The sequence below is a fragment of the Rhinoraja longicauda genome, chromosome 40, assembly GCF_053455715.1.
Source record: "Rhinoraja longicauda isolate Sanriku21f chromosome 40, sRhiLon1.1, whole genome shotgun sequence".
In the NCBI taxonomy this organism is placed as follows: Eukaryota; Metazoa; Chordata; class Chondrichthyes; order Rajiformes; family Arhynchobatidae; genus Rhinoraja; species Rhinoraja longicauda.
The window spans coordinates 9,178,338-9,202,912 of record NC_135992.1 but is presented as its reverse complement, the minus strand read 5'-3'; the positions used below and the strand labels follow the sequence as shown (position 1 = coordinate 9,202,912).

General features: G+C 45.7%; 1 protein-coding gene across 1 annotated transcript in view; it reads right to left on the bottom strand.

Moving 5' to 3' along the window:
• Positions 1–271: 271 nt before the first annotated feature.
• phf5a (PHD finger protein 5A) overlaps positions 272–24,575 on the bottom strand; it is a 44,206-nt gene continuing 19,902 nt past the window's right edge. Inside the window, exons 3-4 of the mRNA XM_078430612.1 lie at positions 5,991–6,157; positions 272–4,156 (exon numbers count right to left, since the gene is read on the bottom strand). Of these exons, the coding sequence (XP_078286738.1) occupies positions 4,067–4,156; positions 5,991–6,157 (257 nt within the window). The 3' untranslated portion in view covers positions 272–4,066. The remainder of the gene's footprint in view (positions 4,157–5,990; positions 6,158–24,575) is intronic.

Here is a 24,575-nt window from a genome sequence, read left to right as displayed (position 1 = left end):
CAAACACTCTGTGTGGGGAGGGGGACTTGCTGGATTGATCAAACAAATCCCACTATAATGCCTCAAATTGGAGCCATCTTCAGTCTTGGGTGTAGAGTTCTCTACTTTCGTACAATAACATGGTTGAAGGTTAAGGCCCCAATAGATCTTAATGGGGGGGGGGGGGGGTTGTCAATTTAAGATCTCCCTTCAATCTCAAAGTCTCGAGGACACTTGCAGCAAATAGAAGCAGACACGTAGGAAAAACATTATTTATTCAAAAAAATCTTGAAGTGGGAACAATCATTGTTCAATAATCAAAGCATTCAAACAATCTTCAACTACAAATGAAGGTGGGGACACTCACTCAAAACGGCTGGTCAAGCAGCCAATCTGTCACGCGTTGCTCGGGTTATTTTATCCTTATCTTTATTTGGCAGCGCAAACCAGTTACAATCAGTGGCAGCGCAGGAGGAATCAAAGAGTGATGGCTATCTCCTCAAAATATCTGGATTAGAAGCAAATTCTAAAAAGGACTCCTGCGTTAAACGTTTTTATTCTGTGCTCATTTTGTGTTGTATCACCCTCTCATTGGGTTATACACCGATCAGCCAAAACATTATGACCACTGACGGGCGAAGTGAATAACATTGATTATCTTGTTACAATGGCACCTGTCAAGGGGTGGGATATATTAGGCAGCAAATGAACAGTCAGTTCTTGAAGTTGATGTGTTGGATGCAGGAGAAATGGGCAGGAGTAAAGACCTGAGCGACGTTGACAAGGGCCAAATTGTTATGGCCAGACGACTGGGTCAGAGCAACTCTGAAACGGCAAGGCTTGTGGGGTGCTCCCGGTCAGCAGTGGTGAGCACCTACCGACAGTGGTCCGAGGAGGGACAAACCACAAACCGGCGACAGGGTGTTGGGCGCCCAAGGCTCATCGATGCGCGAGGGCAACGAAGGCTATCCCGTCTGGTCCGAACCGACTGAAGGTCGACTGTGGCACAAGTCACAGAAAATTTTAAATGGTGGTCACGGGAGGAAGGTGCCACAATACACAGTGCATCGCACCCTGCTGCGTATGGGTCTCCACACGGAGGACCAACAGCATGTTAGGCAGGTGATCATAATGTTTTGGCTAATCGGTGTGTATATTGAAGACACAAGGAACTGCAAATGCTGGTTTACAAAAAAAAGACAGTGGTGCTAGCGTAACTCAGTATGTCGGGCAGCGGCTCTGGAGAACGTGGATAGCTGACGTTTTGGGTCGGCAACCTTCCTCAGACATATATTAATTTATTTTGCGTCGCAAGGAACTGCAGATGCTGGTTTGCACCGAAAGTAGACACAAATCTCTCGACCCGAAACATCGGAGAAACATTTCTCCAGAGATGCTGCCTGACCCGCAGTTATTCCAGCATTTTGGGTCTATCTTCCGTATCAATTTATTTTCCTGCAGTAAAATTTGAAAGAGGCATGATCTTAAATGGAGATAAACCACTAGCTTCTGATAATTCTCCCAGATTTAAAAAAAACTGTTCAGGATAGGGCCTGGTTTAATCTACATGTTATGAACCCGACTCTCTGGAATACAAAATCTCTCTGTCAAAGAGACTCAACGCCATCCTAATAGCATTTATCTCTCTCTCTCTCTAGGTCTCTCTGTACTGGACCAGGAACTCAGCTGTCAAGATCAGTCACCACCACAGCATCAGGAAGAGGTACCAAGTAAAAACTTAGCACTTGCAGGATGCGAGGCAGACTACGAAAAAATCTTCCTTTAGTACCCGACTTCGGCACTTTTTTGGCAAGTTTTGTATTGGCAGGCTGAGCGTTATACAGGGTGGGGAATTTACTGGAGGACATGAGATGTTTTATTCTCAAGGACACAAGCCATCGAGATGTTTTTACTTTACCTGACATAAAAATCCTAATTAAGAAGCCATGACTGACCGTTCCAAACTATTTAACGTGGTCAAGCAGAAAATAAGGGAACCGCAATTAATGGTGTTTCAGAAACTACAGCACTTTGCTTACAGTGCTGAAGGATGGAGAGGCTAACACAACGTGATCGCCATCTCAAGGAGTGTGGTTTTCCTGGTGCCGAATGCACACTTTAAATCTTTCCTTCGAGACTGCTTTGAAAAACAAAAAAGCTGGCAACGTTACTCACTGATTTTCGGGCTGTGTTTTTCAGCCTTAATAATGCTGATGCGCACACACACACACGCTGTGCAAAGCTCATGAGAATGAGACACAAAGCACCCAAAAGCTCACCCCCTCTGCTAACTCTCCCATTATAGCAATGGAGCTGCATGTGGAATATCCAAAACATGTTTGCACTGACTGGACTGCCTGGCAAAATATCAAAACAAAAATTAAGTTTGGACAGCTGGACTTGGACGGCTACTTGACCACGTGCTGAATGACATCAATTGTAAGGGAGTGTAATTCCGTCCCCCAGAAGACACACATTTTCCATCCAAATACTACTGCAGAGAAAACAGAGCAAGGTATACCCAGTAATAGCCACAAGAAGCTGGAGTAACTCAGCGGGTCAGGCAGCATCTCTGGAGAAAAGGAATAGGTGACGTTTCAGGTCGAGACCCTTCTTCAGATTACACCCGGTGTTTGATTCTTCATGGTCTCAGAGACTGTGGCATCTCAGCCAAGTTTTAACTCAATGGAGATCAATTTTGGACTTTGCACACCTCATACAGTCTGGTTGCTCAATGAGGCAAGAGTGTTAGTGGATATATCTTTGAAACTCTACCAGTCATGCTGCATCTTGAAGAGAAATGGCAAGTGAAATAATGAAATGTGCCCGGGGAGTGTGGTCAGCTAACTATGCAAGGAGGGGCACAAAATGCTGGAGTAACTCAGTGGGTCAGGCAGCATTTCTAGACAAGGTAGACACAAAATGCTGGAGTAACTCAGCGGGCCAGGCAGCATCTCTAGACAAGGTAGACACAAATTGCTTGAGTAACTCAGCGGGTCAGGCAGCATCCCTGGAGAAAAGGCCTTTTCTCACCTCTAGTTTCCCTTCCTCGACTCTCAGTCTGAAGAACGGGTTCGACCCAAAACGTCACCTATTCCATTTCTCCAGAGATGCTCCCTGACCCGCTGAATGACTCCAGCATTTGTGCCTACCATCGGTGTAAACCAGCATTTGACCAGAACGGAGATGAGGAAAGACTTTTTCAGTCAGAGAGTTGTAAATCTGCGGAATTCTCTGCCTCAGAAGGCAGTGGGGGCCAATTCTCTGGATGCTTTCAAGAGAGAGCTAGATAGAGCTCTGAGCGATAGCGGAGTCAGGGGGTATGGGGAGAGGGCAGGAACGGGGTACTGATTGAGAATGATCAGCCATGATCACACTGAATGGCGATGCTGGCTCGAAGTGCCAAATGGCCTACTCCTGCACCTAGTGTGCCTTCCTAAGCATCTCTGGAGAATATGGACAGGTGACGCTTTGGATCGAGACCCTTCTTCCGACATTTGAAAGGAAGGGAGTTGCTGGAGGCAAGGGACGGAGGGCTGTAGGGCACACAGTTCCAGCACTCCGCAACTTTACAGCTCCTCAGGAATAGATGTCAAACCAAATATAAAATCCAAGATAAAAATGAAACCATCTGACAAGAGCGAGATAACAGGGAGAGGAGGAGGAGGAGGAGGAAGCAATCACCTGCCTCCAGTACACAAATGTGAAACAGAACAAAAATCTTGCAGAGAGTGAATTATTCACGCTGACTGACCCAAGAAACTCCAGTCACTAATCGTACATCTTCTTTAAAGACTGCAACCAAGTCCACTGATTGATGATGGTGGTTTGTTCCGCCTTAGAAAAAGATCTCAAAGTTCCACAGACCGAAATGGATTATTCACCTCCAATAACGATACTGAGAGAAAATATCCCCGGTTATTTTGTTTTTAAACACACCGTGCCACCGTGGGCACCTTGCCCCCCACTGCAGATTCTGCCCATTTTTGCCTACTATTAAAAAAACAGTGAAGCAGCAACATTGAACGCTCCACTGTTCCCCACATTCAAATGGAACATAAAAAGATTTGCTGCAGCCATTCTGGGATCACCTCTTCTTGAAGCCATACTTTTTCCTCTCGTAGAACAAGTCGGTTTTTGAGCTGCCAAGATTGACAATTTTCGGACATCCATCTCTCTAGAAGACAAAATGAAAGGACAAATTGAACCCGTCGCTGACAAGTACGTAATGAGAGCCGTCTATGGCGGGTGATGTCTAAGATCTGTTCGCCGGTCTGTGCAGCAATGGATCCAGCAGTGAGAGAGCCTGCCGCCCCTTCAACAGAGCTGGCTCGAAGAAATTTAAGAATTAAATGCTGATAGTACCAGAAATGCTAAAAAAACATGGTGGCACAATGGCACAAAGGTAGAGTTGTTACCTTGCAGCGGCAGAGACCCGGGTTGCGTAGAAACATAGACAATAGGTGCAAAAATAGAAAATAGGTGCAGTAATAGGCCATTCGGTCCTTCGAGCCATTCAACAGGATCATGGCTGTGCAAGAAACTCCCCCTCCCAGTCTGACCTTTCTGTCATGGGCCTCCTCCAGTGCCATAGTGAGTCCCACCGGAAATTGGAGGAACAGCACCTCATATTTCGCCTGGGCAGCTTGCAGCCCAGTGGTATGAACATTGACTTCTCCAACTTTAGATAGTTCCTCTGTCCCTCTCTTCCCCTCACCCTTCCCAGATCTCCCACTGTCTTCCTGTCTCCACCTATATCCTTCCTTTGTCCCGCCCCCCCGACATCGGTCTGAAGAAGGGTCTCGACCCGAAACGTCGCCCATTCCTTCTCTCCTGAGATGCTGCCTGACCTGCTGAGTTACTCCAGCATTTTGTGAATAAATATGATCACGGCTGATCATCCAAAATCAGTACCCCATTCCTGCTTTCACCCCATATCACATGATTCCGTTAGCCCTAAGAGCTAAATGGGTTCGATCCTGACTACAGGCGCTGTTCTGTAGAGTTTGTACGTTCTCCCTGTGACCACGAGAGTTTTCTCCAGATGCTCTGGTTTCCTACCACACTCCAAAGATGTACAGGTTTGCAGGTTAATTGGCTTCTGTAAATTGTATATTGTCCCTAGTGTGTAGGCTGGTGGAAGACACAAAATGCTGGAGTAACTCAGCGGGACAGGCAACATCTCCTGCTGAGCGACTCCAGCATGTTGTGTCTATCTTTGGTTGAAACTAGCACCTGCAGTTCATTCCTACACATTTTGTAGGATGGTGTGAGTGTACGAGGTGATCGCTGGTCGGCACGGACTCGTTGGGTCGAAGTGCCTGTTTCCACGCTGCATCTCAAATGCCTAAAGGGTAATTCGGTAGAAGGCTAATTTCTCAATACTTGGTTTTGAAAATGAACATGCGTGAAATGGCAGAGAAAGAGATGGAGGCAAGCTGCCAACCTCCTCCAGGGCCATGTTCATTCATGAAATATGTCTCTGTGAGCAGGGAGCGAGGCTGGTTTGTGCACACAACAGCGCCTTTGTATATATCAGCCCTCTAATGAAGAGGGAGAAAATATTCAAAAGAATAATGTTTCAAGTTTTGAGTACATAAGAATGTACGAGCAGACTGTTCATGCAGATAATCAGATCCTAAAATCCAGCTCATTTAAGATTGGAGATAGACACAAAAAGCTGGAGTAACTCAGCGGGACGGGCGGCATCTTTGGAGAGAAGGAAGGGTTTGATGTGTGTAAGAAGGAACCGCAGATGCTGGTTTAAACCGAAGGTGGATACAAAATGCTGGAGTAACTCAGCGGGACAGGCAGCATCTCTGGAGAGAAAGGGAAGAGATGAGGTTTTCGGTCGAGAATTTAAGATTGGAATTGTTTGAAAGGCAACTATTTTTGTTTGCATCTGCACACGTCGACCGTTCCCGACATTCTAGCTGCTACCAAGGAGCTGGATCACAATGCTCTGGAAACGTTACAGGTGAAATTCAGGTGAAAGTTCTCTGCAGACTTACGTCCTTCTCCTGGATTGTGCACTCCTTGCAGTAGTAGGCATCAGAGACTCCTGGGCCACCACAGATCACACATCGCCCTTGGTAGGACCCGTAATTGCACTCATCACAGATACGCACCAGCGTGCAAGGCCTGACGTAGGAGTCACAGATCACACATTTACCGTCGCCTAAAAGAAAAGGCAATGAAACAATAAGGCCCTTGTCACAGTCATAGATTGATACAGTGTGGATGCAGGCCCTTCGGCCCAACTCGCCCACACCGGCCAACAATGTCCCAGCTATCCTAGTCCCACTTGCCTGCGCTTGGTCCATAACCCTCCAAACCTGTCCTATCCATATACCTGCCCAACTCTTTCTTAAACGATGGGATCGTCCCCGCCTCAACTACCTCCTTTGACAGCTTGTTCCATACACCCACCACCCTCTGTGCGAAAACGCTACACCTCGGATTCCTATTAAATCTTTTCCCCTTCCCCTTGAACCTATGTCCTCTGGTCCTCGATTCCCCTACCCTGGGCAAGAGACTCTGTGCATCTACCCGATCTATTCCTCTCATGATTTTGTATACCTCTATACGATCACCCCTCATCCTCCTGCGCTCCATGGAATAGAGACCCAGCCTACTCAACCTCTCCCTATAGTCCTGGCAACATCCTCGTAAATCTTTTCTGAAGCTTGACAATACCTTTCCTATAACATGGTGCCCAGAACTGAACACAATATTCCAAAAGCGGTCTCACCAAAAAAAGACACCTAATGCTGGAGGAACTCAGCGGGTCGGGCAGCATCTCTGAAGAAAAGGAACAAGCTGGAGAGGAGAGGTGGGACAAAGATTGGGTGGTTCGGAAGGAACTGCAGATGCTTGTTGTCCCACTGAGTTACTGCAGCATTTCGTGCAGAGATGCTGTCTGTCCCGCTGAGTTATTCCACCATTTTGTGCCCATCTAAGTGATCGGTGGATACAGGTGAGGGGAGGGGGGGGGGGGGGGGGGAGGGGAAAGGAGGGGTTAATAGGCCGATGGGTGGACAAAGGCCAGAGATGAAAAGACAAAAAGGTGCAAGATAAGGATATAAGTTACGTTTCAGTTGGCATTTCACTTCATGAACTTGCATCAGAACATTTGCCCCAACGCACTGCGTCTAACAGTGACCCTTACATTCGGAATGAGACAAATAATCAACTATCTTGTTTAATTGGGATCATCTTTTTTTGGGGGGGGGGTGGTGGTTCAAACATTTGTTAGGAAACTAGAATTCCTGCTCTTTGAATAATACCATGACACACTTCATTAGTAGAGTGTTACACAAAAAAAAGGACTTTTTGATGGAGGAAAATATGGCAGCTGGAATGGAGTTATGCAGTGGATCGGTTATTGCAACTGTATTTAATTTGCTGAAGCAGAGCCATTGAGCAACTCAAAGATGTCAACTTTGAAGGATGGTCTTGGAACCGGCCGAGATACCATAATCATTTGAAAACAAGTTCATAATAGAAGAGGAGTTAGGCCATTCGGCCCATCAAGTCCTCTCCACCATTCTATCATGGCTGATCTATCTCTCCCTCTTAACCCCATTCACCTGCCTTCTCCCCATAACCCCTGACACCCGTACCAATCAAGAATCTATCTATCTCTGCCTTAGAAATATCCACAGACTTGGCCTCCACAGCCTTCTGTGGCAATAAATTCAACAGATTCACCACTCCCCGACTAAAGAAATTCCTCCTCATCTCCTTCCTAAAGGAACGTCCTTTAATTCCGAGGCTTTGACCTCTCGTCCTGGACTCTCACTAGTGGAAACATCGTCTCCACATCCACTCTATCCAGGCAGGTATTCGAATATGGGCAGAAAGAGTAGATTAGCCTCCAATATATAGCAACGCCTACCATAGGTGCGGAGGGGAAAATAAATGTCAGGTACAGGAAAGAGCCAAGCACTGAAATCACGAAGAGCCAAGGAGCAGACATCAAATATCATACCTAGTGACGATTGCCAAGAAAGTGGCAACACCACACCTTCCGTGGGTGGCTCAGGAGAAGCCAGGGGCAACTCAGTCATGGGAAGATGTACAAGAAAAATGCTTGCAGTGTACAGCTGTAGGGCGGCAGAGCGGAACAGCATTAGAGTTGTTGCCTTTCAGCGCCAAGGACCCAGGTTCGATTCTGACTACAGGCGATGTCTGCACGGAGTTTGGACGTTCTCCCCATGACCTGCGTGGGCTTTCTCTAGGATCTCTGGCTTCCTCCCACACTCCTAGGACGTACAGGTTTGCAGGTTAACTGGCTTGGTGGAATTATAAAATTGTCCCTAGTGTGTAGGGTAGTGTTAGTGTGGGGGATCACTGGTCGGCGCGGACTCAGTGGGCCGAAGGGCCTGCGCTGTATCTCCAAACAAAACTAAGCTGCTGGTGTGCTCATTCATGCTTCGTTGCTGAACATCAGAGGATGTCACTCCACCTTGCATTGGTATGTGGTGCAATGTGTCAGAGGGGAGCAGAACACACAGACCCATTCCAAAGCGTCCTGTATCGATACACATGCCAATAATAAACTAATGCCAATATCAAAAAGGCAATCGTGCCCAAGGATAAAGAAGCCAAAGTTAAAAATTACTTCAAATTCCTCATTATTGACACAAGATCATTCTGACAGCTAAAACTACACTCAACCTCGACATACAGATCCATCCGACACTATCGGCCTTTTTAGCTTTCCAGAGATTATGGATTAAGTTAGAGTCATACAGCGTGGAAACAGGCCCATCGGCCCAACTTGCCCACACCGACCAACATGTCCTATCTACAGAAGTTCCACCTGCCTACATTTGGACTTTCTAAACCTATCCTAACCATGTAGCTGTCTAAATGCTTCTTAAACGTTGCGATAGCACCTGGCTCAACTACCTCCTCCAACAACTCGTTCCAATTATCCACCACCCTTTGTGTAAAGAAGTTACCCTTCAGGGTCCTATTAAATCTTCCTCCTCTCACCGTAAACCTATGTCCTCTGGTTCTCTATTCCCCTACTCTGGGCAAGAGACTCTGTGCGTTTACCCGATCTACTCCTCTCACAATTTTGTGCACTTCTACAAGATCACCCCTCATCTTCCTGTGCTCCAAGGAATAGAGTCCTCGCCTGCTCAACCTCTCCCTATAGCTGTGGTCTACAGGTTGTCCCAACGGGCGGCACGGTAGCGCAGCGGTAGAGTTGCTGCTTTACAGCGAATGCAGCGCCGGAGACTCAGGTTCGATCCTGACTACGGGTGCTGCACTGTAAGGAGTTTGTACGTTCTCCCCGTGACCTGCGTGGGTTTTCTCCGAGATCTTCGGTTTCCTCCCACACTCCAAAGACGTGCAGGTATGTAGGTTAATTGGCTGGGTAAATGTAAAAATTGTCCCTAGTGGGTGTAGGATAGTGTTAATGTACGGGGATCGCTGGGCGGCACGGACTTGGAGGGCCGAAAAGGCCTGTTTCCGGCTGTATATATATGATATGATATGATATGATAACACAATGTTCTTTGGTTCACATTAAGAACTGCTTTAGAAAGGCTTTCAAAATTGTGTACATTCCATCAGAAATCATGATTGGAAATTTCAAAGTAATGTAGGCAATCTATATACTAAAACTCTCGTTTGTTTGTTTGTTTGTTTGTTTGTTTGTTTGTTTGTTTGTTTGTTTGTTTGTTTGTTTGTTCCTGAACTACAGCCAAAACACAACAGTGCAACAATTTTAGGCTCACCTTACTCACCATGGAAGGTTTCATTGAAATTGGTGTTAAATTTTAAAAGTTAATCACATTTAACGTTTAAATCTATCTCCTTGGGAAGGAGGGAGGAAAAGGAGGGTTGAGGGGGATGGAGTGGGGGGAGCGAGGGGTGGGGGAATGGAGGGGGGAAGGTTGGGGGAAGGAGGGGATGGAAGGAGGGATGGAAGGAGGGATGGAAGGAGGGATGGAAGGAGGGATGGAAGGAGGGATGGAAGGTGGATGTAAGGTGGATGTAAGGTGGATGTAAGGTGGAGAGAGGGAGGGGGTAAGGGGGGAAGGGGGGAGGAGAGGGTGCTGCACCAATGCAGAAGAGGTTTGGGCCCAACAGGTCCACTTGGTCTATTCACAAAATGCTGGAGTAACTCAGCAGGTCAGGCAGCATCTCGGGAGAGAAGGAATGGGTGACGTTTCGGGTCGAGCCACTTGGTCTAGTTACTAGCTAAAAAAAAACGAAGCAATAAATACTGCAAAGCTGCAAATATTAATGCATTTATCCTGCTTGATAATAAGGATATCACAAGCAACGTCAACAAGCACATTAAAAGAGAAAGTGGTGGATAGCTTTTGGCAGCTCAGTCTGAACTTATGATGCAAGCAACACATTAATGTTTCAGTTTGTGCTACTTAAGTAGAAGATAATAATTAATCTGGCTCCACAGATGCCGATTGACCCCCTGACTGTTTCCTGTCTTTGTGTGATGAGATTTGCGTGGAGATTTTCAGCATCAGCTGTTATGTAAATCTTTAAGGTTGATTTTAAATTTCTTTTTTTTTTAAACTCACAAACACTGCCCAAAGAAATTGGAGAATACTTGTTATATTGACAGACTTTCCCTTTATTTTTTTTCCCCTTCACCTTGTGCACTTCTATAATGCTCGTTCATCCTTGGCCTAAAAGAATCTTTTAACGCAGAGTCCAAGGGTCATTATTTGGCTTTTCATTGCTTAATCCAGCTCTCTCAATAGTTATTCAATTACATTAAAAATCTTGGATGGTGCCTTTCATGAACTGAGGAGATCTCAAACAACTTTTCAGCCGACAAAGTGTTGATTTATACAAGAAAATAACTGCAGATGTTCGTACAAATCGATTTATTCACAAAATGCTGGAGTAACTCAGCAGGTCAGGCAGCATCTCGGGAGAGAAGGAATGGGTGACGTTTCGGGTCGAGACCCTTCTTCAGAAACGTCACCCATTCCTTCTCTCCCGAGATGCTGCCTGACCTGCTGAGTTACTCCAGCATTTTGCGAATAAAAGTATTGATTTAGCATGGTTAATGTTAAGAGGGTTTAAACAAAATAATCACCACTAGGACATATTTTGGACTGCCTGAAAGGATAGATGTTATTAAATGAGAGCGAATGACCTCAGGTGTGTTGAACGGATTAGATTTAGAGTCATGGAGCCATAGAGTGATACAGCGTGGAAACAGGCCCTTCGGCCCAACTTGCCCACACCGGCCAACATGTCCCAGCTACACTAGTCCCACCTGCCAGCGTTTGACCCGTATCCCTCCAAACCTGTCCTATCCATGTTCCTGTCTATCTGTTTCTTAAATGTTGGCATAGACCCTGCCTCAACTACCTCCTCTGGCAGCTTGTTCCATAACCCCACTACCCTTTGTGTGAAAAAGGTACCCCTCAGATTCCTATTAAATCTTTTCCCCTCCCCTTAAACCCATGTCCTTTTGTCCTCGATTCGCCTACTCTGGGCAAGAGCTTCTGTGCCCAGATTCGTTTAGAATTGGAGGAAAAAATTATATGCTTAAAACCAAAGGCCAAAACCTTTAAAAAACTCAACCGTTCCCATTTTGCTCCTCTTTTTCTTTTCCTTCTCTTCAAGTATATAACCCCTTTGAAAGTAATTATTGATCCCACTGCCACAGCCATCTAAGTACATTCCTGACTGTAACAACTTAGGGAATACAAATCCCAAAAAATTAAACTAGGATACAATGCACCAGCTTTTCATTTTTCCTTAAAACTGCTTAAAACGACAATTCCTTACAACCTATTTTTGGAATCATCCTCAATTTGCGTGTTCTTAAAAGCACAATGTCACTTAATCACCAGCTGAACCAATTTTTTCCCCCCATTCTCTGCAACTTTGGCACCATTGTGAGTGCCTTGCCCATCTGCCAACAAACATTTTGCTGCATTGAGGGTAACAGATAGTAAGTTGGGTGTGGTGTGAGAATCATTGTGACACCTTGGCTGATTTATATTGCAGTCTCCAACCTGCCTGACTAGAGAACCCGAATGCTGGCGTTTCCCTCGGGCTGAGTGGAAGCTGCACGATCATACAGGTGCAGACAAGTCAAAGAGACAGAAAGAACCAGCAATTTATACGGCACATTTCACCCGTCAGAATAGTCTGCGTTTATTCCCAGGCAATGAATTGTCATTGAAACGTGGTGAATATCATACAGACGCACAAACAAGGCAACCCATTTCCACACACGGTAGCGCAGCGGTAGAGTTGCTGCTTTACAGCGAATGCAGCGCCGGAGGCTCAGGTTCGATCCTGACTACGGGTGCTGCACTGTAAGGAGTTTGTACGTTCTCCCCGTGACCTGCGTGGGTTTACTCCGAGATCTTCGGTTTCCTCCCACACTCCAAAGACGTACAGGTATGTAGGTTAATTGGCTGGGTAAATGTAAAAAAAAATTGTCCCTAGTGGGTGTAGGATAGTGTTAATGTACGGGGATCACTGGGCGGCACGGACTTGGAGGGCCGAAAAGGCCTGTTTCCGGCTGTATGTATATGATATGATGATGAACCTCGCAAATAGCCAGCAGGATAAATGATCAACTACAATTTTTGGTCCTATCGGGTAAAGGATGAATGTTTTAAAACTGCCTATTCCTCTTTGAATAATGTCATGGAATCTTTGATGTTAATAACAGACTCAATGTGGCACACTTCATATTCTCTTCAGGACGTTCTCTAGGATGGCGTTATCGAAACGTATAAGATTATTAAGTCTTATCGAAACGTATAAGATTATTAAGTCTTATCGAAACGTATAAGATTATTAAGGGGTTGAACACGTTAGAGGCAGGAAACATGTTCCCAATGTTGGGGGAAGTCCAGAACAAGGGGCCACAGTTTAAGAATAAGGGGTAGGCCATTTAGAACTGAGATGAGGAAATCTTTTTCAGTCAGAGAGTTGTGAATCTGTGGAATTCTCTGCCTCAGAAGGCAGTGGAGGCTAATTCTCTGAATGCATTCAAGAGGGAGCTGGATAGAGCTCTTAAGGATAGCGGAGTCAGGGGGTATGGGGAGAAGGCAGGTACGGGGTACTGATTGAGAATGATCAGCCATGATCACATTGAATGGCGGTGCTGGCTCGAAGGGCCGAATGGCCTCCTCCTGCACCTATTGTCTATTGTGGCACGATGTTGCTGCCTCACGGCATCAGAGACCCGGGTTTGATCCAGACCATGGGTGCTGTCTGTATGCAGCTTGTACGTTCGTCCTGTGACCGCGTGGCTTTTCTCCGGGTGATCCGGTTTCCTCCCACACTCCAGAGACGTACAGATTTGGAGGTTAACTGGCTTCGGTAAAATTGTAAATTATCCCTAGTGTGTAGGATAGCTGTTGGTGTACGGCGTGGACTCGGTGGTCTGAAGGGCCTGTTTCCGCACTGCATCTCTAAAATCTAAAGACTTCCCAAAATGCTTTACATCTAATTAAACACTAACCTATATAATGTAGGAAACAGAGCAGCCAGATTGAAAACTGCAAGGTTGCACAGGAACTTTAATTCAAGGACAAATGCCAGCTGGAACACTGTGGATAACTTCCCCAGCACTTCTACCAAACCGTGCCATGGAATGTTCTGCATCCAGAAGGGACCTGGCAGAGTTTTGGTTTAAGATTTCATCTAAAAAATGTCATTCTTGAGAGTGCAGTACTCCTCTTAAGAATAAGAAAGCAGATTATTATCTGAATGGTGTCAAGTTAGGAAAAGGGGACGTACAACGAGATCTGGGTGTCCTAGTGCATCAATCACTGAAAGGAAGCATGCAGGTACTGCAGGCAGTGAAGAAAGCCAATGGAATGTTGGCCTTCGTAACAAGAGGAGTTGAGTATAGGAGCAAAGAGCAGGAGTATGATGTTAAGCGCGTGCTCAGAGCAGTGAATCCCAGGAAAGCTGCAGGCCCCGATGGTGTGACGGGCAGAGTGCTGAGGGAATGTGCAGACCAATTATCTGAGGTCTTCACAAAAATCTTCAACCTGTCCCTTTTAAAATCCACCATCCCTCCCTGCCTGAAGTCCGCCACAATCATCCCACTGCCGAAAAAGTCTGTCATCAGCGGTCTTAACGACTACCGTCCGGTAGCACTCACACCGGTCATCACAAAGTGCTTCGAGAGACTGGTCCTGCAGCACATCAAAGCCAGCCTCCCACCCACCTTCGACCCACACCAGTTTGCCTACAGAGCAAATAGGTCTACAGGGGATGCCATCGACACTGCTCTTCACACTGCACTGACCCACCTTGAACACCAGGGGAGCTATGTGAGGATGCTCTTCCTCGACTTCAGCTCTGCCTTTAACACGGTCATCCCGAGCAGACTGGTCACCAAACTTTCCGACCTTGGATTTTCCCAAACCATCTGCCAATGGATCAAGGACTTCCTGACCAACCGCCCCCAGACCGTCAAAATAGGCCCTCACCTCTCCTCCACCATTACACTGAGCACCGGCTCACCACAGGGCTGTGTGTTGAGCCCCATCCTTTACTCCCTCTACACTCACGACTGCGCCCCCACCCATCCCACCAACACCATCATCAAGTTCGCGGATGACACGACTGTGGTTGGACTCATCTCAGAAGGAGATGAGACAGCCTATAGGGATGAAATCCAAAGGCTGGCAGCATGGTGTTCAGTGAACAATCTGGTCCTGAACTCCTCCAAAACAAAGGAACTTATAATTGACTTTAGAAAAACCAGTGGAGATTACGACCCACTCTACATCAATGGGGTCTGTGTGGAAAGGGTACCAGCTTTCAGGTTCCTGGGTACGCACATCGCAGAGGATCTTACCTGGTCTACCAACACCATCACCACAGTAAAGAAGGCACAGCAGAGACTCCACTTCCTGAGGATCCTCAGGAAAACCAACCTGCAGGAGAAGCTCATGTTGTCCTTCTATCGCTGCTCCATCGAGAGTGTGCTGGCATACTGTATAACCACATGGTATGCCAGCTGCTCAGAAAAGGACAGGAAGGCCCTTCAGAGGGTCATCACGACGGCCCAGAAGATCATCGGCTGCTCACTGCCCTCCCTGGAGCACCTGTTCAGACTACGCTGCCTCAGTAGAGCAGGCAAAATAATAAAAGATCCATCCCACCCCGGCCACCGTCTGTTTGTTCATCTGCCCTCTGGTCGACGTTTCAGGTCGATCAAATCCCGAACAAACAGACTTAAGAACAGTTTTTACCCCAGGGCCATACGAGAACTGAACACTACCTTTGCACTAGGCAACACCGTTAAAAAATCTTGTACTTAATATAATTGTATTTAATTGTATTTATGTATTTATTTGTTTTTGCATTTATTGCATATATGTTTGTACGCACCGTCAGGATTGGCTATTTTTTTAATTTCGTTGTACTCGTTGCAATGACAATAAATGAATATTATTATTATTATTATTCTGCAGTTGTATAGGGCCCTAGTGAGACCGCACCTGGAGTACTGTGTGCAGTTTTGGTCTCCAAATTTGAGGAAGGATATTCTTGCTATTGAGGGCGTGCAGCGTAGGTTTACTAGGTTAATTCCTGGAATGGCGGGACTGTCATATGTTGAAAGACTGGAGCGGCTAGGCTTGTATACACTGGAATTTAGAAGGATGAGAGGGGATCTTATCGAAACATATAAGATTATTAAGGGGTTGGACACGTTAGAGGCAGGAAACATGTTCCCAATGTTGGGGGAGTCCAGAACCAGGGGCCACAGTTTAAGAATAAAGGGTAGGCCATTTAGAACAGAGATGAGGAAAAACTTTTTCACTCGGAGTTGTAAATCTGTGGAATTCTCTGCCTCAGAAGGCAGTGGAGGCCAATTCTCTGAATGCATTCAAGAGAGAGCTAGATAGAGCTCTTAAGGATAGCGGAGTCAGGGGATATGGGGAGAAGGCCGGAACGGGGTACTGATTGTGGATGATCAGCCATGATCACATTGAATGGTGGTGCTGGCTCGAAGGGCCGAATGGCCTACTTCTGCACCTATTGCCTATAATGCTGAAGTAATGATCTAGATTTGTGTGTTCAGGTCCCTGGAATATAATCTGAACCCTCACCACGACCTGGGTTCTGCTGATCAGCAGCAAGCCGTCTCCCGACAGGCTGAGGGGATCTTTAACATCTCTGTTGATGACAGATCCCCTCACAATGCAGCATTCATAGTGACTAGAGGGTGTGAGCTATAGGGAGAGGTTGAGTAGGCTGGGACTCTATTCCTTGGAGCGCAGGAGGATGAGGAGGGGTGATCTTATAGAGGTGTATAAAATCATTGAGGAATAGTTCGAGTAGATGCACAGAGTCTCTTGGTCAGAGTAGGCAAATAGAGGACCAAAGGACATAGGTTTAAGGTGAAAGGGGAAAGATTTAATAGGAATCGGAGAGGTAACGTTTTCATACAAAGGGTGGTGGGTGCATGGAACAAGCTGCCAGAGGAGGTAGTTGAGGCAGGGACTATTCCAATATTTAACAAAAAGTTAGACAGGTACATGGAAAGGATAGGTTTGGAGGGAAACAGGTCAAACGCAGGTAGGTGGGACTCGTGTAGCTGTGGGCAAGTTGGGCCAAGGGGCCTGTTTCCATGCTGTATCACTCTATGACTCTGTGGACTGCTGGCCTTGTTTTTATATGCCCAATTTCTGGATGGGGCTTTCCATCTCTGACACAAGTCCTGGACAAGTAGGTGGACGGTGAAAGGGTGCAGGTTTTTACTGATAATTCTTTTCATGGTGAATTCCCAATCCCATCTATCCTCATAAAGATGACACTGCCTGCATGCTAGTAGTAGTAACAGGCGAAGATAAAAGATTCAAAAACATAATGTTTGAGTAGCACGGGTCTTGCAACTAATTATCTGTCTCATCTAACACCCCATCCACTGCATCTAGAGTTCCCGATGTGGTCTCCTGTACATCAGCAAGGCCAAGCGCAGAATTGAAAACCATTTTGCAGAACACATGCTCGGTCCTCCAAGGCCTGCTGGATCTTCCGATTGCTAACCATTTTATCTCCGTTCCCCCACCGACCTTTCTGTCCTGGGCCTCCTCCATTGCCAGATAGAGGTCACACGCAAACTGGAGGAACAGCACCTCATATTCTGCTTGGGTAGTTTACAAAAAGACTCACAAGTTAACAAAGAGTAGGAGGGTGGGTCTCGAGACCCGAAACGTCACCCATTCCTTCTCTCCTGAGATGCTGCCTGACCTGCTGAGTTACTCCAGCATTTTGTGAATAAATACCTTCCACAAGTTAACAAAGATCAAACTCTGTAACGAGAGTTGCTCAACATTTCGCAAGTCAGCTGGGCAGAGTTTTTGAAATACTGATTTTTTTAAAAAGCTCCCCACCAAAGGGGAGTGGAATTTTCCATTACTGCATTCCAAGGATTTCCACTCCTGGCCAAAGGCTTTGCTCTTTTCATCACCACCGCTGCTGAACAAACACAACACACCAGTACACAGGGGCACATCCACACACACAGGGACGGGCCAGTCTGCTCTGGTACTAATGTCCCATTCAACACGAACAACCACCATTTCTTCCGAGGAGATAACTATTCCTCAAATATTTCAGACTGAAGTTATCGCCAAGACACACAATTTTTTCCTATAAAGCCTCTCTATGTCAGGACATTCTGTGAGCAAAAACCACAGACACAAAGTGCTGGAGTAACTCAGCCGATCAGGAAGCATCCATGGAGAACATGAATAGGTGAGGCTCCAGATCGGAACCCTTCTTCCTCAACGGCCAGCATCAAAGTGAAGAGAGACACAAAAAACTGGAGTAACTCAGCGGGCCAGACAGCATCTTTGGAGAAAAGGAATAGGCGATGTTTCGGGTTGAGACCCTTCAGACCTGTCCTCAAAGTGGTCTTTTCTGCCTTTTTGTCAAATTTCGGACACTTTCTGAAGCCCAACGCTAGTCATCCTATTGATAACGTTTTTTCCCCTATATTTCTACATTGTCCATTCCACATCGTTTCTGGACTACCCAGAATTTACAGTCTTTTTCTTTATTGCCATGTTTTCTCTCTCCCTCCCAAATGTGCCACTGTGGGAGGCTGTTACTCATCGAGAGAGATTAGGCACACTGGCCCTGCCCTGTGTGCCTGTTCCATGAACACAAATGCCAAATAGTGCTATTCAAAGTCGTTGGGGAGTCTGGAATCATTGGCCAACTTTCTTCTTTCAACCAAAACAAATTAAATGGTCATTCATTTGTCTATGTATATGGAACCTTGCCAGGTGCAAAGTGGTTGCCACAATCTTCTACACAACAGCTCAGAAAGCAATTAAAGGGACTGTCCCACTTAAAGGCGACTGCCGGCGACTAGACTGTCGCCGAACGTTCGCTGGGGTGTCGCGGGCATGATCGTGAGGAGTCTTCCAAAGATCGTAGTGGATCTCGGCGTGTCGCCGAGAAATCAAATGGTTTGAAATTTCTCGGCGACAGCTGGCTTGTCGCCAGGTATCGTTGCTTATTGCGGGCGCTGTCGCATGCTGTCCCCAGGTTTGATAGGTTCTCTTAAGATACATTTAGAAGCACATAATATTAAAAGAAGTAAAGTCAATACAAAATATCATAAAATGCTTGTGTTTAACCAATTTATTTACCGTCAGGACATTTGACAGGTGGATTGGAGGCGACAGTTTGACAGTCAGGTAAGCGTGAGAATTTTTGCGATGTTTTTGGCCTCAGCCATTACAATTAAAGTGGGCTCCAAACCCAGATATGCAACCCAGAAACCAGATATGCATCTCCCTTACATTTTCAAAGAATGCCCACACACTTTTCACAAAAATCCACTGAACCACTTAAAAAAAAAAAAAAAAAAAAAAAATACAGCTATTAGTAAACTGGAAGTAAATCCAGTTTATTCCTTGTTACGGTGAAGCTTGGTTTTTAAGTAACCCATACAAGGCGTTATAGTTCAAAACTCTCAAGTGCTTACCGACTTGTCAGTGATTTCAGCGAAAACGAGGACGCCGGAGAAGCATTGACAGTGTGGGAATTTTCGCGATGTTTCAGAAGACGCTGTAATCTCGACCTGACGCGGCATTGTCATGGTCATTGTCGTCGGGTAAAAGAAAAGTTCGGCGATCTGCTACGACTTTGACATTCGCCGGCAGTCGCCAAAAAGATCGCCTAAGTGGGACAGGCCCTTAACTGACTGAGATGAAGTCTGGGGCATTCTGATGACACAAGTAACACTGTGCAAGTGGAATTATTTTCTCCTTTCCTTAACATAGTCAACATCGGAGAAATCAATTGTACTGTCGAGGAAGAGGATATCAGGCAGAACACAGAGAAAATTGAATACTGAATCAAAGGGAGACTTGGCAAAATAGGTACTGTATATACAAATGAACAATTTATTGGTTTATTATTGTCATGCGTACAGTGGAAAACTGTTTTGCATGTTAACCAGGCAGATCATACTATCTATGATAGTGCAAAATAGAAAGGAAACATAACACCGAATATGGCGTGTAGACACAAAATGCTGGAGTAACTCAGCAGGTTAGGCAGCATCTCGGGAGAGAAGGAATGGGTGACATTTTGGGTCTCGACCCTTCTTCAGACTCCGTCTGAAGATGGGTCTCGACTCGAAAAGTCACCCATTCCTTCTCTCCCCAGATGCTGCCTGACCCGCTGAGTTACTCCAGCATTTTGTGTCTACCTACGATTTAAACCAGCATCTGCAGTTTTTTCCCCTACAGAACATAATGTTATGGCTACAGAGAAAGTGCAGATTAAAACAAAAAGTACAAAGGTCACATTAGGGTAGATTGGAAGATCGGGAATACTTCCTCAGAATATGAGAGGTCCATTTGAGAGACTGATAACAACAGGAAAGAAGCCATCTTGAATCTAATGATATTTGCTTTGCCGATGGGCCCGTTTCCACGCTGTATCACTAAATTAAACAAAGGGAGAAGAGTGAATGATCAGGGCGTGAGTAATTCTTGATTATGTTGGCTGCTTTCCTGAGGCAGCATGAAGTGTGGATGGAGTTGTTGGAGGGAGACTGGTTTGCACAATGGTCTGGGCTGCACCCACAACTCCCTGCAATTTCTGCTGATTCTTGGGCAGATCATTTACAAGACTAAGGTGTGATGCATCCCAATGGTACGGTGCCTTAATGGGAACTGGTAGGAGTCATTGGAGACATGCTGAATTTCCTTAGTGTTCTGAGGAAGTGAAGGCGTTTCAATTTGTTCATATTTAGTTTAGTTTAGAGATACAGCGGGGAAACAGGCCCTTCGGCCCACTGACTGTGTGTCGACCAACGATCCCCACACATTAGCCTACCAGAGCCAATTAACCCACAAACCTGTACATCTTTGGAACGTGGGAGGAAACCAGAGATCCCGGAGAAAACCCACGCAGGTCACGGGGAGAACGTACAAACTCCGCACATACAGCACCCATGGTCAGGATCGAACCTGGGTCTCTGGCGCTGTAAGGCAGCAACTCTACCACTATGTCACCCGAGGATGCCGAGAAACTTGACCATCTCTACTTCAGTGCCAAACTAGGGTGTGGGCTCCACCTTGCTTCCTGAAACTGATGAGCTGCTCCTTCATTTTGCTGACACCGGGGGAGAGGTGTTGTCTTGGCACAAGAAATCCCCAGAATTGGACAGTTTCCATGGCTTTAAAAGTTGCATGTAGGAACATTACAGGTGTAGGGCCTAAAAATAATGTTCCAATGTTCCCTTAAACTTGGGAACAAGTGACAATTGGAGAGCTCTGCACACTACACTAAATGGTAGGAATGAACTTAGACCACTTACCCCAAAACTTGATTTTAGGAAATTTAATCGAGCCAAGATTCTAAAGCCCTTGGAAATTTTTCGTTTCGAGGGTAGCTACTATCATATCATATCATATCATATCATATCATATCATATATATACAGCCGGAAACAGGCCTTTTCGGCCCTCCAAGTCCGTGCCGCCCAGTGATCCCCGTACATTAACACTATCCTACACCCACTAGGGACAATTTTTACATTTACCCAGCCAATTAACCTACATACCTGTACGTCTTTGGAGTGTGGGAGGAAACCGAAGATCTCGGAGAAAACCCATGCAGGTCACGGGGAGAACGTACAAACTCCTTACAGTGCAGCACCCGTAGTCAGGATCGAACCTGAGTCTCCGGCGCTGCATTCGCTGTAAAGCAGCAAATCTACCGCTGCGCTACTATGCACAAATATTTATGCACAAATAGATTATGATGAGTCCATGACACAGAGTCTGGCTGTATTGTATGCTGTGTGGACAGAACATTAAATTGCAAAGAGATATTAATAGACTGAGCAACTGGGTACAATTGTGCCAAATGTTTTTGGCACAATTGTACCCAGTTGGATTTCATCTTAGGCAATGCGAGGCCATCCATTTTGGATTAATTAGGAAAGAACAGAGGGCATGCAAAATGGTGCAAATCCAGAAGCGATCACCACCTAGAGAGAATGGAGAGCTTATGTGCATAGATTAGTAAATTGTTATGGGCAGAAAGTAAGTAGGCTAATGGAATGTGTAGAAAAGAACTGCAGATGCCGGTTTAAACCGAAGATAGACACAAAGTGCTGGCGTAACTCAGTGGGTCAGGCAACATCTCTGGAGAAAAAGGATGGGTGACATTTTAGATCTAGATTTAGAGATACAGCGCGGAAACAGGCCCTTCGGCCCACTGAGTCCGCGCCGCCCAGCGATCCCCGCACATTAACACTATCCTACACACACTAGGGACAATTTTTACATTTACCCAGTCAATTAACCTACATACCTGTACGTCTTTGGAGTGTGGGAGGAAACGGAAGATCTCGTAGAAAACCCACGCAGGTCACGGGGAGAACGTACAAATTCCGTACAGACGGCGCCCATAGTCAGGATCAAACCCGAGCCTCCGGCGCTGCATTCGCTGTAAGGCAGCAACTCTACCGCTGCGCCACCGTGCCGCATCGGGCCTGAAGGAGAAACCGACCCGAAACATCACCCATCCTTTTTCTCCAGAGATGTTGCCTGACCTGCTGAGTTACTCCAGCACTTTGTGTCTATCTTGAGACTAATGGAATGCTGGCCTTTACATCTAGATGTCTGGACTAAAAGTCATGCTACAGCTCTCGAAAACACTAGTTAAGAATCCACCTATTGTACTGGGAACAACTTTGGACCCAAGACCGCAAGAAGATAGATTGGTGGGAGTGCTATTGAAAAAATCCACAAGGCCGAACAAACTATTTTATGGACTCTAACCACAGATACATAACCAACCCTTTTGCAGAAGGGACCATTGAAAAGGAAGAAGAGCTTTGTGTTGGATTGGCAGAAGAACAGTAGAAAGCAATATATAGCAGAAAGCAACAGTAAAACACAAATGTGTCACACGCTGTCAAGAATGATTGGGCCTTAAGTAAGAAATAGCAACAATCCTCAAAATGCAGAACACTATAATCTAACGGCTGTACACCAACTCCTTAAATATAGCAAACGCCCCAGACCTTCCAAAACGAGCAGAAGGGGAAACTGCAATGAACAGAACAAATCAATTTCATTGACCAGTCTGCAACAGCAGAAATGGAAAAAGCCATTAATGACATGGAGACGCAAGGTCTCAAAGCTCAACAACATATGCACTGAACAGAGAAGGAAATTTTGGGTTACAGAAATACAAGGAACTGCAGATGCTGGAATCCTGAGCAGAACACAAAGTGCTGGAGTAACTCAGCAGGTCAGGCAGCATCGGTGGAGGGAATGTATAGGCAATGTTTTTGGTCAGGCCCCTTCAATAAATTTGGACTGATAGATTAATAGAATGGAAAAGCATTAAGGGAGTTTTTTTGGCCCATCATACGTATGCAACTAGAGTAGTCCTGAGCTACAATCTTACTTATTGGAGACCCTTGGACTATCTTTAATTGGACTTCTTGCACTAAATGTTATTCCCTTCATCAAGTACAGTATCTGTACACTGTACACGTGACAATAAACTAAACTAACCAGCTCCATCGCATGCACCTTTTCCAGTTGCAATGTAAATGTTTCTTCGCTATGTTTTTATTCACGTCCTTCCCGAAAGCCTCAATGTAAACCATCGTCACCATATCTACAGATAGTGTGTTTCAGATTCCAACAATACTGCAGCCTCTCATCCCACCAACCATTTTATCATATTCCTCCCAATTCACAATACCCTTGAGTTTTCTGTCACGTGCAAACTTAGAAATTGTGACTTACACCACCAAGTCCAGATCATTAAATAGAGCAAAAAGAAAGCAAATACTAATTCCTGGGGCACACTGCTGTTTAACTTCCACTAGTTTGAAAAACAATCACTCACCATTTACCTTCTGTTATAATCAACTTAATCCAGACCATAAATGGCCCTTTTATGCCATATACTGGGTACTTCAGCTCTGACATCCACATCCACTCTATCCAGATATTAAACGGGTTAAATGTCATTTTTCTTTAGCAAATCCGCGCTGAATTAACGGAGTTAATCTATTTTCTGCCGGTTCTGCCTGGGATGGCAGGACTTTCATATGAAGAACGACTGGATAGACTCGGCTTGTACTCGCTGGAATTTAGAAGATTGAGGGGGGATCTTATAGAAACTTACAAAATTCTTAAGGGGTTGGACAGGCTAGATGCAGGAAGATTGTTCCCGATGTTGGGGAAGTCCAGAACAAGGGGTCACAGTTTAAGGATAAGGGGGAAGTCTTTTAGGACCGAGATGAGAAAGTTTTTTTTCACACAGAGAGTGGTGAATCTGTGGAATTCTCTGCCACAGAAGGTAGTTGAGGCCAGTTCATTGGCTATATTTAAGAGGGAGTTAGATGTGGCCCTTGTGGCTAAAGGGATCAGGGGGTATGGGGAGAAGGCAAGTACGGGATACTGAGTTGGATAATCAGCCATGATCATATTGAATGGCGGTGCAGGCTCGAAGGGCCGAATGGCCTACTCCTGCACCTATTTTCTATGTTTCTATGTTAACGATGACTCCTATCCTGGATAAATGTTGCTTCAACCGTTCCCATGAGAGGCAGAGAGGGTGAGCCTGAGCGAGCGGGCGGGCGGGAGAGACTGAGATGAGCAACCAGCTGAGAAGTCAGAGTGTTTGCTCAGGATGTGGAGCACAGCATGCTGACTAGATGACAGCAGATTAACAACTACTTTGCTTGGATTGATCGCACAGACAGCTGCACTCGGCAGGTTGTCTGACTGACTACCATCTGCTCACCAACTTCAACAAAATCCAAGCAAATTTCAGATCACCCTCTTCCTCTCTGCAACTGTGAAAGGAGTACAAAACCAAATATCAACTGGAAAGACATCCATCTCACTCACAGCAAGTTCTCAGTTGATCTCAGATGGAACGTTGCCCAACTGAGATTATGAATAGTAGACGTGAAAAATCATAAAGGGCTTGCAAGCTCAAAATGGCGGGTACATCCACTCGCCCTTAAAACTTCCACATTTGCCCCATGTTACTTCAGTGCCAAATAAGCTTTGCTTATACAAAGCTTTGATACAAAGCTGGGTGGTAGTGTGA